Source organism: Lynx rufus, unplaced genomic scaffold, assembly GCF_022079265.1.
Source record: "Lynx rufus isolate CCGP_SWC_20201006 ecotype Redwood Valley unplaced genomic scaffold, mLynRuf1.p SCAF_44, whole genome shotgun sequence".
NCBI lineage: Eukaryota > Metazoa > Chordata > Mammalia > Carnivora > Felidae > Lynx > Lynx rufus.
Window position 1 is genome coordinate 1,127,914 of NW_025814861.1, and position 14,015 is coordinate 1,141,928.

Consider the following 14,015-nt stretch of genomic DNA (forward strand, 5'->3'; position numbering starts at 1 on the left):
GTTAAAGTGCAGCCTTAGAGGGACCGTGTAAGTGATGAGGGCCATGTAAAGGAGGCGGATGGATTTGATACTTTCAGGCACGAGAGCAGAGCGGCTTAAAAAAAATACTTGGGTGTTTAAATCTAGTTTTCCGTTTTCTGACGACTAAGTCTTCAAAAACATTTTTTTGAGTTACGTGATTTTTATTTTCTGACACAAGCATGTTTTTTAGGACTAATTTCAAGGAGTTTATACTGTTTGCTCTCTCCCTCCCTTCCTTCCTTTCTTTCTCTCTCCTTGTTTGAGGATACCATTTACTAGATGTATGTTCCATGTCTAGTTTCTTTAGCTATTACTTCAACATAGTTGTTCCCAGAGGCAGTGGTGCGCTTACATCTGTCATTTGAATGGGCGTTTCGTTTGGTAGTTTCCCTAGGATTCCCTGAAAATGCTTAGTCTAAATTAGTGAAAGCCCAGTGAGGCGCCCTAGAACCGCACCCCAAAACGCCAGTATGCCAGGAGTCTGCCGTTTCTGGTGATTCCCTTTAAAGCCCCTGTAATTCAGATCGACAGCTTCCTTCCTTCGGCACATTTCAGTTGCATTTGTCCCCCAAATATTGGGAGGCATGTTCCATCAGCTCTGACAGGTGTATCTCACGAGGCTGGCATTTACGGTAGTGACTTGAAATGTGGGAGAAGGCTATTCGTGAAGTCCTTTGGAGTTGGATTTTACCTTAAAAATATTTTGAATACATTCTCTGAACTCAATATCTGGTGCAGACAGGTGGCACTTAGCTCTGTGGGGCAGGGTGAAGAGTGGGTTCCGGGCACGCACAGTGCCACAGCTTCCGTAACTGGTTTTTTTATTGTCTCGTTCGGTTTTCTTCAGGGCTAAGTGTTGGGCCTGTTTTCAGGGTACCCGACTTCCAGACTCCTTGTCTTACACTCTGCCCCCAGTTTGACAGCTCTCTGTTCCGGTACTCGTCTTCATTCTCGTGACAAATGCTTACTGATCAAATCCCATGGGAACGATAACTCCAAACTGTCATCTCCAGCGGTGAGCTGTCCCCACACACGCAGAATGCCACACGCATCCTTCCCGGCGTCTCCCCGCAGCCCCTCCGCCCCCCCTCTCCTCCCCACTCTTTTTTAATTTTTTTTTTTTCAACGTTTATTTTATTTTTGGGACAGAGAGAGACAGAGCATGAACGGGGGAGGGGCAGAGAGAGAGGGAGACACAGAATCGGAAGCAGGCTCCAGGCTCTCAGCCCAGAGCCTGACGCGGGGCTCGAACTCACAGACCGCGAGATCGTGACCTGGCTGAAGTCGGACGCTTAACCGACTGCGCCACCCAGGCGCCCCTTTCCTCCCCGCTCTTGCCGGAACTCTTGCCACAGCCGTCCGGGTGTTCTCCCGGTCTCCGTGTTTCTGGATGTTCTGCCTCCGCTCCATCTTCCACGTCTGAGCGATCGCTCCAGAGGGCAGGTCTCGCCATGCCCTGTTGGCTTCTCGTTGGCTTGCAGTGTATAAAGCCTGCCTCCATAGGGAAGCTTGTGTGGTCTCTGTCACCCGGCCTCAGTTTACCTTGCCGGCTCTCCTCCTGCCTGCCTCCCCTCTGCCTGGGCACTCTCCCCGCCCTCCAGTGCTCACAGTGGAGGCACGGTTGGCATCTCGGATGCAATGGCTCCTCCTGGTATGGTACCGGCCAGAGTAGTGCAGAAGTTTTAGTACCCCTCACCCCAAGCTGCGACATGCCCGTAGCTCTTCTCCGCTTACCGTGATAAGCGAAAATACCTCCTCTTTTCCAGAAGCTCCTTGGGAACCAGTCTCCAAATGCTTCACGTCCCTTTGCCTCGGTGCCTCGTGCCATTCTTCCCTCTGCCTGTGGCGTTCTTGTCTCCCTCCTGCCCTTTCTGACAAACCTGCCGTGTCTTCTTTATGATTGGGACCTGATGTGACCTTTCCAGAAGCCCACCCTTACTTCAGGCGGAGATAGTTTCTTCCTTTGTGCTCCTCCGCCCTGTTTATGCCTGTATTAAAGGACCATACGTGGATTGATCTTAAATGGGTCCCTTTGCTTCAAAACGTATTTGCAGCACCTACCTCATCACCTACCATGTGCGCGAAGCCCTTCTGGAAACCCTAACGGGGAAGTGCTGTGATCCGGCCAATTACCCGCTAACGTCTCTGTGTCCACATCATTATGTGGCGTCACGTAGCCCTTAGTGCCAGACGTGGGGAACTTCACAAAGAGGTGGGGTTCCCTTGGGGCTTCATAATCGCCGCAGGACAAAGAGACAATGTAAATTATTATTGTTGGTCTTGTTATTAGAAGGACAACAATACTGATCAATAGGTTCTTTGAATCCTTTGCACCTCGTCTCAGAGTTTGCGTTTGACCAGATGGAGCCATTTCTCTCAGCTCCTGCTGCAATCAATAACATGAAGCAGAAATGATGCTACCCTTCCCGAATCATAATCTTTGTTTTGAAGAGTTATTAACACAGGAGCCCAGGCAACTATTTCCTTTAGACAATCGGGTTGTCCTGTTTCAGATTTATACCCAGCAATTGAATCTCATTAGCCCAGATATACACTGCATGGACCAAGCATGTAAATAATTGAAACCTTCCAGAGCTATATTAAATCTTCAGCTGACGTTAAAAGCAGTTTATCTTGGCCTTTTACTTTATTTCCTAATCCCAGTCTACACAGTTGATTTTTCCTCCAGTTCATCTTTTCCTTTTCTCTGTGCGTCAAGGTAAACCGGTTGCTGGATTCTAATAAAAGTGACACGATCCGTTTCCGTTGGCATTTGGCTCAACAGGGGAGTACGAGTCTACACTAATACGGCCCATGGTATTATTAATTATACAAATTACATGATGCTTAATTTGAGTGAAAATTAGTTGAGCAAATTTTGCTGTATGTAGTTAACAGAGCCGCAGTCGTCACCGTCACCGTCGTCATCGTCGACCCAGCTCGTGAGCAAACTGCGGTGAGGATACAGGCTCTGGAGCAAGTTCGTTGGGGTCTGCGTCCTTGCTGGGCCACTGCTAGCTACGTGACGTGAAGTTGTCACCCGGAGACTCTCCTGTCATTGCCCGTGTAAACCAGAGCTGCCCAGAGTGCCCGCTCGCGGGGCTGTTGTGACGCTGTCCCGGCAGCACGCTTGGGGCGCGGGTGGGGACGGCTGCAGTCGTGTCTGCTGCGCGTTTGGTGAAGGTCACGGGGTCTTATAGGTGTTGGTGTGACGTAACTACCACGAGGACTGTCGATCACCAACACTGTGAATAAGAAGATTCCTTTGTTTCTGTTCAAAAATCCTGTGTAGTAATGTGGGGGCCTTTTGGAAACACGAAATGAAAACACTTACCTTCTCCCTTTCCCCCCGTTCTTGCCTTCTACTCTCAGTGAAAATGCCACGGTGATGGTCTTTGTGTCTGCTTTTAAGGTGACTGCTTGCCGACCGAGCTTATTTTGTGGGGCGTCCAGATCCCTGCAGCTCCTTCAGTCACAGAGCGCGGAGGTCTTGTGCAGCAGAACCACAGAGTGGGGGCTCGGTGGGTGTCACCTTTCATGAGAGCAGCCGCTGTTCCCTTAGGATCTCCCCCCGCGCCCTGCTTTTGGGTTCTCAGTCTTTGCAGATTCCTCTTCCTCTTCCCAAAACATCCGTGTGTCCCGGGGCTCAGTTCTTGGATCGAGTCCCTCCTCCGTCTCCTCGCACTGCCTGGATGCCGTCCTCCACCCGTGGCTGTAAATGTGTCCTGTTAGCGGGTGACGCCCACGTTTACACCCTTAGTCCGGGTCTCTCCCTGGGCTTCAGCCTCGGATCCCCGCCCCTGCCTGTTGCCGTCTCCCCTTGATTTCCACACGTGCTCTCGAGCAGTGGCCTCTGTGTCCCTCGGTGATCTCCCCATTCTTCTTGCTGCCCAACCCAGAAGTCTTAGAGTTGCCCCCTGCCTCTTCTTTCTCACCTGGGTTATCGCAACACCCAGCTGGCCTGTCTGCCTCTCCCCTGGCACCTCGGCAATCTCTGCACACCGCAGCCGGAGGGCTACTTCAGAAGTGTCTCTCTTCTGCCCGGAAGACTGCTAGCTTCCCATTGTACTTAGACACCTCTTCGCCAGGATCTCGGAGGCCCGCTATAAACCACCCCCTTCTCCCATGTTACCTGAGACCCTATCTCCTACCACTTGCCCCCGGCACATTCCACTCCAGACACACTGGCCTTCTCACGGCTCCTAGAGTACATCAGGCCTGCCCCGGCCCCTGCCCCAGGGCCTTTGCACGGACTGTGCCCTCTGCCTCTGGCTCTCTCCTTCACTTCCTGAAGGTTCCTAGGTCTTCCTCGGTCACACTGTTTTAAAATAGTACCCACTTCTGGCCACTCTGTCCCTGCCACTGCTTTATTTTTCTTCACAGCATCTTCACATGTGGCATGGTTGGTATTTGTTTTCTTAGCCTATTGTTGATCTCCACCCACTGGAATACAAGCTCTGTGAAGGCAGAGACCTTGTTTTGGCCACCGCTAGATCCTCAGGGCCTAGAACAGTGCCTGGCACATGCCGAATGCCCGGCAAGCATTTATGAAACGCATGAATGTGCTGTTTTGGACCCACGGCGACCTTCTGAGATGGGTACTGTAACGGAAGGCAAAATAAATTGCCAGAGGCACGTAGCAACCAAGTGGCAAAGCTGAGGTTTAACCTCTGTCACTTCGACTCCAAGGTGCTTGTGCTTTCTGATAACCTGCATGGCCTCTCATTTCTAGATGCTTCTGAACCACTACCAACTCTCTAGAATGTTCCTGTGCTTTTGAAGCCATACCGTCTTGATTTTGTTCACTGTTGTCATCCAATACTCGAGTGCCTGGTTTCCACAGAGCTCATGCCAGTCACAGAGGTAAAAGGAGGGTCAGTGCCTGGTCCCAGTCCTTCCACCCTCACCTTTGAGCAAATCCCCCACGACACCGTGAGTTCTTCCAGAAAAACAGAACGTTACCAAATTCTTTCTTGTTCTTACTCGTATTTGCCAGGCTTAGAGCTATGCCTAGCACAGAAGGGGTACCTGTTAATAGCTGTTGAAAGAATGGTTGAAAACGAGGAACTGGGAGAGTTCAAGTTTTTTTCTTCTGTTTTGTTTTGTTTTGTTTTGTTTTTAATTCACCAAAGACGGACTTGAGCACCGCCCGTGTTAGGCACCTCACCAATATTCGGAGAATCACTGGGGCCCCTGGGGCCTGTTGGAAATGTCAGTTTCCACCCAGAGCTAGTGGGGTGAAGCGGGGTTGGGCATCCGGTCTAGAAGGAGTTCGGTGGGACTCACACCTCGAGAGACCCACTCCCTGCTGCCTGGTGAAAACACAGACTACAGGAGAGACAACACAACTGGACCATCAAGGAAGGGGTGAGATTTGGGTGAGTCGACCGAAAAGCTTTCCACGCAGGGAGAACTAAAAATCAGACGTGAGGCTTGTCTTGTGACGCTTGAACCGTATGCCCCTGCCACCGCCGTGAACATAATTCTAATCACTGCGCCATTTGACGTGCCTACCGCGTGCTCCTCTGTTTGGCCCTTCAGTCTAGGAATGCTGATTGATTTTTCACACCAACCCCTCAGTGCAGGGGGCCAATACTGCCATTTTACAGATAAGAACACTGAGACCCGGGAGGTTAAATAACTTGTTCAAGGTCACATTAAGTGCTGGAGCTGGGTGGGGTTCGAACCAAGATGCAGGAAACTTCAAAATCCTGATCTTTCTGTCACTCTCCCCTACTGCCCGTGAAAAGGTTCCAGAGATTCAAAGAAACGCAAGAGGTTCCCAGGACACGCAGGTAACTGGCAGAAATAAATTGAAATGAGTCAGGTTTTCTTTAAAGCTTCTTAAAAGAATGATGGTTCTGACAACATTTAATTTGGGTAGGAAATGCTTTCTGAATATACTCCTGACTTTCCTGGTTCTATTTTCTTCTTTCACACAGGCTTTATCAAATGATTGTTTTGTTGATAAATTTAGTGTGCAGTTGAGACTTATATGTAGATTGTACCTTCCCTCAAAGGGAGAGAGGATTTTATAGTTTCCATTCATTCTCATTAAAATCGGAACATTTGCATCTTAACTTTTACATCTTGTTCCAGGAATTTTAAGCAGTCTGATTGTATGGAAGTGGGTCGTATTAATTGCAAATGGGCCAGACATCTGTTCACTAACACAGAATGATTTTTTTTTTTAGCTCTATTTTGTTTTTATATATGATCTACCAGAGCGATTAAGTGAGGGCTGTCGGTGATGCTGTTTGAAGACTAGGATTTTCAGAGACTTACCGTGTAACCATAAAAATAAATTTCAGAGTGAATCTTTGAAAGTTCTTGAGCTGGGAGTAATTAAATGTGTTAGAGCTGATGGATTTTTACCCACAGTCTATCGGGGAGCCGTTTTCCATCCTTGGAGGCTCTGTTGGTCTGCTGCTCGAGAGCCCAGCTCCAGTGGGGTCCAGGCTCTGGGGGGAGTGGGGGAGGGGCAGCACCGATGTCTTGTGTCTGCTCCCAGGGAGGGAAGGAGGAAAGGTGTGTGTCTCAGTGGAGGAACAGGGTCCAGGCTTGCCGGTGGCTGGTTGAATAGGCGAGTTATTTGTTTCCTGACGGTGCATTTCTTGGAATACTAACTCTTAAGGAAATTGACATGTGCCGTAAGTTTAGGAAGTACTAACTGGTTCAACAAAGGTAGACAGAAGGTTGCTTTTGTTAACTTTCAAAATAAAAGTTGTTTTACCAGCACAAATGGGTTTATTCGGGAATAGCGGAGAATTGCAATTGGGGACATGCAAGCTGGGGCAAAACCACGGGCCAGTGCAACGAAGAACGGAGAGGGCGTTATGAGAAGGAGGAGGCGCGCTGGGAGAGGCTGTCCTGAACGGAAGTTCACTGGAGATTGGCAGGAGTTCAGGGTGACGGCGGTTTCTCACTGGCCGAGTGCTGGGGTGGTGGATCTCTCGTGGGAGATGTCTCTCGTGGGAGATGTCTCTCGCGGGAGATGCAGGGTCCGTCCTTCCCTGTTGGGCCTGGGATCACGATGCTCTCCTGGTAAGGATGCCTCTGCTGGGGTCTCTGATTGACGATTCTTCCTGTGACTAATGTTGAGTAGTACGGCTCTCCCTTCTGGCCACCTGAGTCTGCTTTCATGGTCTCCCTTGATTCATTTCACACTTTATTGCAGTCCTTTTCAGAACGTTTAGTATGCTTGCGCATACCACGAATCTTCCAGGTGGAGGAGAAGGTACGCACCGTTTCCCCGACATGTTTGACCGCGGACCCCTTTCCAGGGAATACACTTTGGGAGATGTTGTCATGGTGAACTTCCCAAGTATTCTTTCTCATGCAGGAACCGAAGAACCTAGTTGAGGCTGTCTTAGTCACTCGGTGTGACGTCCAGTCTCGCTTCTGCAGGGAGGTTGCCGCAGCCACGTTGCCACTCTGGACCTTTCGGGGCCTGGCTTTTCTCGGAGTTGTGGGTCCCAAGCCAGGGAGCCATTGGGAGAGCTGGGGGCTCTGTGCACCCATGCGTGTCTGTGCCTGGCAAGGAAAAGAAAGTGATGCGCGGTTCAGCATCAGTGATTAGGGAGGGACGACGTTTGCAAAAGATAAAAAGAATTCTGGAGCGAGTGACATTTTTCCTAGTTTCCTGACCCTGCTCCGGCGCCTGCTGCCTGGAGGGCTTCAAGTCAATATTTGTCGTACGAATAAATTGTCAGGTGCCCTGAGGCCTCTGCAGAAAAGATCTAATGTTGATGGGCCATCATATTCTGTTTCAGTTTAGGTGCCAAACGTATATAATCTTCCACGCCTTCTGAAATCAAAGGCGAAAGCACAATAACCTCTATTTCTGCAAATACCGGATGTCCTTTTCATACAGAAAGACCCACAGTGTCCTGCCTTGCCACAGAGCAAAGGTTCCCGGGCATCATTATTCCAGGAGTGGGAGTAGATTTTAACCAATTGATCCAAACCTTTGCTGCATGTCTCTCGGACCCAGTGACAGCCAACGAACGTAGGGGGTGACGTCTGCTACCACGGAACCGAGCGAAGCTAGTTGACTCACAAGGCCGGGTGAGGCTGCAGTTTGAACCTATGGCCTTGACCTCCTTAACTTCAGGCCTCGGAAGCACCGGCATCACGATAATGGCGCAGTACCTGTCTTCCTGCCGAAATCCCTCTCCTGGTGCAGAGCTGCGATGTTTTCCCCGCCTGCTGCAGAACAGGGCTTGTTACCCAAAGGAAGGATCACTTGCTCACCCTTAATATGGAGAAATCATTTAGAGCACTTAATTTGTGTTGACTCTTTATTGGTGCACTATTGCAATTAAGTTAGATTAATGAAAGGTAAATTTCAGTCTATACATGAAAAAAAATCTCTTGTAAAGATCCTAATTAGTATGTGTGTTTATTTAGCCTCTCATGGTTTAATTGCATCCCGTCCTGCTATTTACAAACAGGCATCATTAAAGAATAATGAGCATGTGAAGAGCATTAATGCTAGTGCAGATGAGGTAACGGGGGGTTGGCCGGGGGCGGCGGGGGGTGGGGGGTGGGGGTGCGGGTACGGACGGGAGGTCTGCCGGTCTGCGTTACTGCGAATGGATGGAGACTGCAGAATGCCCCCACCCCCACCCCCGGGGCCAGGCCACACGGGGAGGACGGAGCAGACCTGTGCCAGGAGCCAGCTCGTCCTCTGGCCACAGAGGGTCGGGCTGCTTCTGATGTGTTCTGCGGTGTCCCCTGTACAGGCGAGCACGGACTGGCACGGTCGTCTTGTGACCTCAGCTGGCGGCGCTCAGGCGGAGGCTTTCTTCTCAGCCCTGCCGTGCGGGACACCTGCACCTCGATCGGCAGGGGTTCCCCGGGATGCCAGAAAAGCCTAAAAAGCCCAACCGTGTGACGTTCCGCATGGAGTAGCCTTTTTCTCTTTCTTTAATGAGCAAACGTAAAGTCAGTTGAGAAATCGGCTTCCACGTCCCTGGCACCCCAATATCTCATCCCAGTTTTACGTAATTTGCAGTTGTTCTTGGAGTTACAAAGCAATCTTCGCTTCTTTAGGTGGATGTGGGATCATTTATATTCTCTTCCAACCTGGCTTAAGGCTGAAAAACCTGAGATTCCAAACGGGACAGCAGTACAGCAGAAGGAAAAGAGAACACCCCCCCCCTCCCCCCGCCCAAGATCCTGAAGTAACAATACGTTTCGTTGTTTCTTACAAGACTCTCTGATTTGGGGCATAAAAGAAACGTTTCTCATTACAAAGAAACCAAGTATAGGTGCAGAGGCAGTAAATCTGAGGAGGAGGAACAGCAACAGCACCCTGGTTGCCTAATGCTTGCAGGAATAAGGCTTCCAAATACCAGTGCCTCGGTTTCCCTTTATGTTCTGGTTATCCTGGTAAACAGTTTTGTGAATGTGTTCTATATAAATGCAAATTGCTACTACTCAAACTATATTAACACCTTAGATTTCTCTAGGGATTCTTGGGTGAGTCGAAGTCCAGGGCTCAATTTATTTAAAATTGGGTTATAGGAATTCACAGTTTTCACTGCGTTTTATGTTTTTCTTCAAACAAACTACAGTTTAATTTTAAGCTACCCTAAATAGAGCCCCTGCCCCAACAGAAAGAAGTTTGTCGGTATTCTAACTACCGCATGTATTTAAGGGCACACAGCTAGCTGCCTTATCAAACAGAAGGACCAGCCAGGCTTGTGTGGATGTGTCTTTTGTTGTTGTTAACTTGCAACTGTTCCATTTTCAGCCCTCAGAACTGTGGGGCATATTTTCCCATTCATATTAATTGGATTCTAAAGTGACCTTGTCCCTGTATTGATTTGAATTAAAATTTCCTACATCAAGGTCAGGTTGGCACACATCCTACAGTCGAAATATTAAAAAGCCAAGTACGGTCTAACAGGGTATCGACGCAAGAAGTCGAGATGTAACGGGGCCAAGTTTGCCACAGAGGGCACCGTGGGTACCATTCTCAGGCAGGTGACGAGCGGCAGATCTGGCCAGGGACCACCTTCGCCTGGGCTTAATCTGCCTCATCAGAGGGAGAGCCCCTGTGTCAGTTCCCAGTCCTGCCTCCCCGGGGAAGAGCGTCCCTGAGCACTTCAGAGCCCAGATCGTGCCACTCGGGTGCGTGGGTTATGACGTTTCGGCTCCTGCGAATTTACACGGGCTTCCTTGAGAACCAGCGACTCTTACGCTCGTTCGTGAACTTGAGCTGTGAATCCTAATCTCCAGACTGCCCATCAAGCATCTCTCCATTTAGATATTTCAGAAGTACCTTAAGCTTGACAAAAAGGAAGTGGTTTTCCCCTCTTCTTCCTCATTTCGTCTCAATAAAGAGCAAAACTGTCAACCTGGTGCTCCAGCCAGAAACCTAGACTTTTCCTTAGCTTCTAGCTGCCTCTTTCTCACCTCGCGTCCAGTCTCTGGCACCTCGTGTCCTCTATGTCCTGAATCCATCGGCTTCTCACCATCTCTACTGGCATCGCCCTTGCTCAGAGTCCCCGCCTTCCTTCCCTCGATGCTTCCGTGAAGCAGCCAGGGGCGTGTTTTGTAAAAGCACGCAGCAGACTTGTCATTCCTCTGCTGAAAACCCTGCAGTGGCTTCCCATTTCTCCCAGACTAACAGCAGAGGCCTTACCAGAGCCTCAGGGGCTCCTCGTGGCCAACCTGGCCTACCTCTACCCAGCACATGCCACCTTCTTGCCCGCCCCACCACTCCCAGGACGCCCAGTCTTCCCCCGCTTGGGCCTTCACACAGGCTCCTCCCCCAGCCCGGGCTGCTGCGCCCCAGCACTGACACGGGCGAGCTTGGTTTCTGCCGAACTTGAACCACCCCCTTGTCTTTGTCGCCCCGTGCGGTGAAATGGTCTTACGTTTGTTTGCTGTCTGCCCAGAGCTGCCCCCACGAAGAATGTCCATTCGTGAGACGTTGTGTCATTCACTCCATCTCTAAGCCTTAGAACATGTGGCACATAGTGGGTGTTCGTTGAATAAATATTTGAGCGAACTGAACGATCTGATGTAAATGTCACTTTTTTCACACGTAGGTGTTACCCAAATCTCTCTTTAAGCTGCCCCCCTTTTCTTCGTTTCCTTCAAAACTTTTTGCAAATCGCGTTCCTTTCTTTATACTAATGTGTTGCCTGTCGCTCTATAACGTGTGTTTCTTTATCTCTGTGTACTCGAGGCCTGGCCTGCACACAATCCCTATTTAACAAAGAACCGTTGGGCGAAGGAGGGCGGGAGGAAGGGAAGAGCAAGGCATTTGTGGTCCACGGCAGCTCTGGGTCGTGGCCATGTGTCTGTCTGTCCTTCTGCCCCGCTCCTTCCTCACCCCTTCACCCCTTCCCTCTCTTCCCACACGGCCTCCTTCTCGTGCTAGTGCCGTGCTTCTTCCCGCTCGTCTCCGCATTCCGCAGTCCGAATTCTAGAAGGAGGCAGTCCCATTGGCCTGGCTGGGCTGGGCAGAGCCTTCCCTTCCAGGGCCCCGTATGGGGTCGCCCTCGGACCGGTTCTGCCGCTGGGCCCCCCCCCTCCAGTGCAGGAAGCAGGTCGGCTCGTGAGCTGGAACGATGCGTGCAGGGGCCTCCCTGCCGGCGTGTTCAGTACAGGGGATGCAGGAAACGTGCGTGTCGCTGAAGACGCCCCTTCACATCTGGTAGGAGAAGCTCGCCACGGTCAGTGTGTTCGAGAACACAGTGGTCAGCTTCTCCTCTCGGCAGCTAACCTGAACCCCACTGCAGGCACGTGAATCTTTCCGGAACTGGGGTCCCCGGTTTTCATGCCGGCCGTGCGTTAGTACCCCTCCTCTTTCCCAGTTGAAGATATAGTTTATAAATTAAAGTGAGTTAAGTTTTATTTTTGACGATTTGGGGAACTTTTCATAACGCTGCAAGGGGAGCCCACAGGTAGCTGGAAACCCAGATCGGGATGGACAGTCCACCTGTGTTCACTCTGGTTTTTAACCCCGTGTGTGAATTTGTGTTGTTTTGATGGGATCGCCAAGGGTGCAGGGAGGGGTAGGAAGATGGTGAGGAAATTTACAGTTAGTGTGTGAAAGAGGAAGTTGTTTCCTAGGCCACGAAACCTTTTGATGAGGCTTGTCAAACGCATCCGTGCTGTCTGGCACAGTCCCCTCTGTCCAGGGCAGGTCTAAGCCCAGAAGAGAGGCAGGGGTTCAGGAGGATCAGGTACCCGAACATTAACATGGGTGCTCTTAGCAAATGAGTCGGAGTCATTCATCAACAGTGTAAGCCACTAATGCAAAATAGCCTCCTCTTCTCAGGCAGGGTGTTTAGTAATTAACACCCTAACTTACACGTAACTTACACCGCATAGCAAGGGCCGGTGGTGACCTGCCCCCCCTCGGGACCTGATACCACTAGCTGTCCCGTTCTCCTAAAGGTTCCGCGTTAGAGGTGACACAGCCAGAGCTCCCCTGGGCTGGTTTTCCCAGGGCCACCCTGCTCTGTACGTGGCAGAGGCAGAATTTGAACTTGGGCCTCTTCCTCCATGACCAGGGCGCCAGCGGGGGTAGCCCAGCCTGACCACTGCTGAAGTACTTGCCGTGTATTAATCCCAGTGCTGGGCACTGCACGTGTCTGGGGTAACTTCTCTCACAACAGCCTTATCCTGGGTGCACAGGTGAGAAAATGGGGGCTTCACAGGCCAGGAAACTTGTCCCAGATCATGCAGCCAGGAAGGGGCAGAGCTAACATCTAAACTCAGGTCTCTTTCTCCCAGAGTCCATAAACCGAATGGCCATGCCCTCGTGCCCTGCTGGCCAGTTGATTTTCTGACTTGTTGGGAGACAGGTTCTGGAGTAGGGAAAGCAGAACTCCCGGCTCGGGGCGTTGAGGACTCTGTCTCAAGTCTGGGCTGTACCTGGGGGTTACTTTCCAGTTTCGTTTTTCCTTTCTTCTCTTGCATTTCATTGCGTTGCGTTGATCATCAGAGGTATAATTGATCCAACCCTTTGAGCAAGAGGAGTGACCTTCAGCCTGGAAGAACATCCATCTTGTCTCTGACAGTCCCTCACTTTGACCCCTTAGTTTCCAAGTCACATAGCCCATTTTCTTTTTACGGTTCGATTACTGTCCATCTCACCGCAGTGCTGGTGGCCCCCCCTTCCAGGCCATTGCCAGCCGGTCTGTCTTCTACACCTCAGCTTTGCCGGAGTTTCAGCCTTTCAGGGCTGGTCTGTCTCCACTTCCTCGTAGCTGTATCCCGTTTTAGCATTTTCCTAGAAGGAAGCAACAGCCACTTTCCCACTGCTCCTCTTAGTTTCCAGTCCTGCTGCGGCTTCTCGAAGCCGGCTGTCGGGAGAACAGTTGGCCCGGTGTGAGTGTCGGGACCGCACATACCTAGCAGCTATGCAGAAGTCAGAGTGCTAAGTTTTGGTTAAAAACCACTAAATTTAGAGGAAACAGGTGCTTTAATAGGGTCTTGTATAGATGGGGTCCAGAGTGTGGGTATAAAGCCACTTGTGAGGGAAACCAGGAGTCTTCTGAAGCAAGGTTTCGAGCCACTTACCAGAGTCCCAGAGAAGACGGCCGGGTGGCTGCAGGATTAGATGAAGCGAGGCTCTGTGGTCGCCATTTCTTGTGATTTAGGGAGACCGGTCGTGGGGTAGGCGTGGGAGGGGGACAGCAAGAGGCATGCTTCTGACCCTGCACAGAAAAGCAGGGAACTTGGACTCCGATCTTTCGAGACCTCAGCTTCCTTCTATTAAGAATGACGGTAAGACACCTAGCCGGGCTGCACCCCAGGGTTCTTGGACACATCTCTGTCCTTGTTCTGGAGTCAAGTGGTAAGGCTGCAGTCCGCGGGGGAAGACCTCCAGAAGACAGGGAAAAGACTGGGTGGCACTGGACATTTGTTCCAGGCCACGTCTAAGAACATCTTTTGGAGGAATGCTCCGTGAAATACCATTTGGGGAATGCTCGTCTATACAACCAGCCCCACTTGTCAAAACGTGTGCT

The 14,015-nt window shown here is 50.7% G+C and overlaps 2 protein-coding genes across 2 annotated transcripts in view; one reads left to right on the top strand and one right to left on the bottom strand.

Annotated features, from left to right (window-relative positions):
• Positions 1 to 14,015, top strand: part of MED27 (mediator complex subunit 27) — a 200,311-nt gene that overhangs the window by 148,406 nt on the left and 37,890 nt on the right. The window lies entirely within an intron of this gene.
• On the bottom strand, positions 6,159 to 10,564 carry LOC124525625 (uncharacterized). Its single transcript, XM_047098126.1, has 4 exons — positions 10,444 to 10,564; positions 8,687 to 8,896; positions 7,989 to 8,226; positions 6,159 to 7,554 (listed from the first exon to the last, which is right to left on the bottom strand). The coding sequence occupies exons 1-4, from the start codon at positions 10,515 to 10,517 to the stop codon at positions 7,183 to 7,185; spliced, it is 894 nt and encodes a 297-aa protein (XP_046954082.1). The 5' UTR covers positions 10,518 to 10,564; the 3' UTR covers positions 6,159 to 7,182.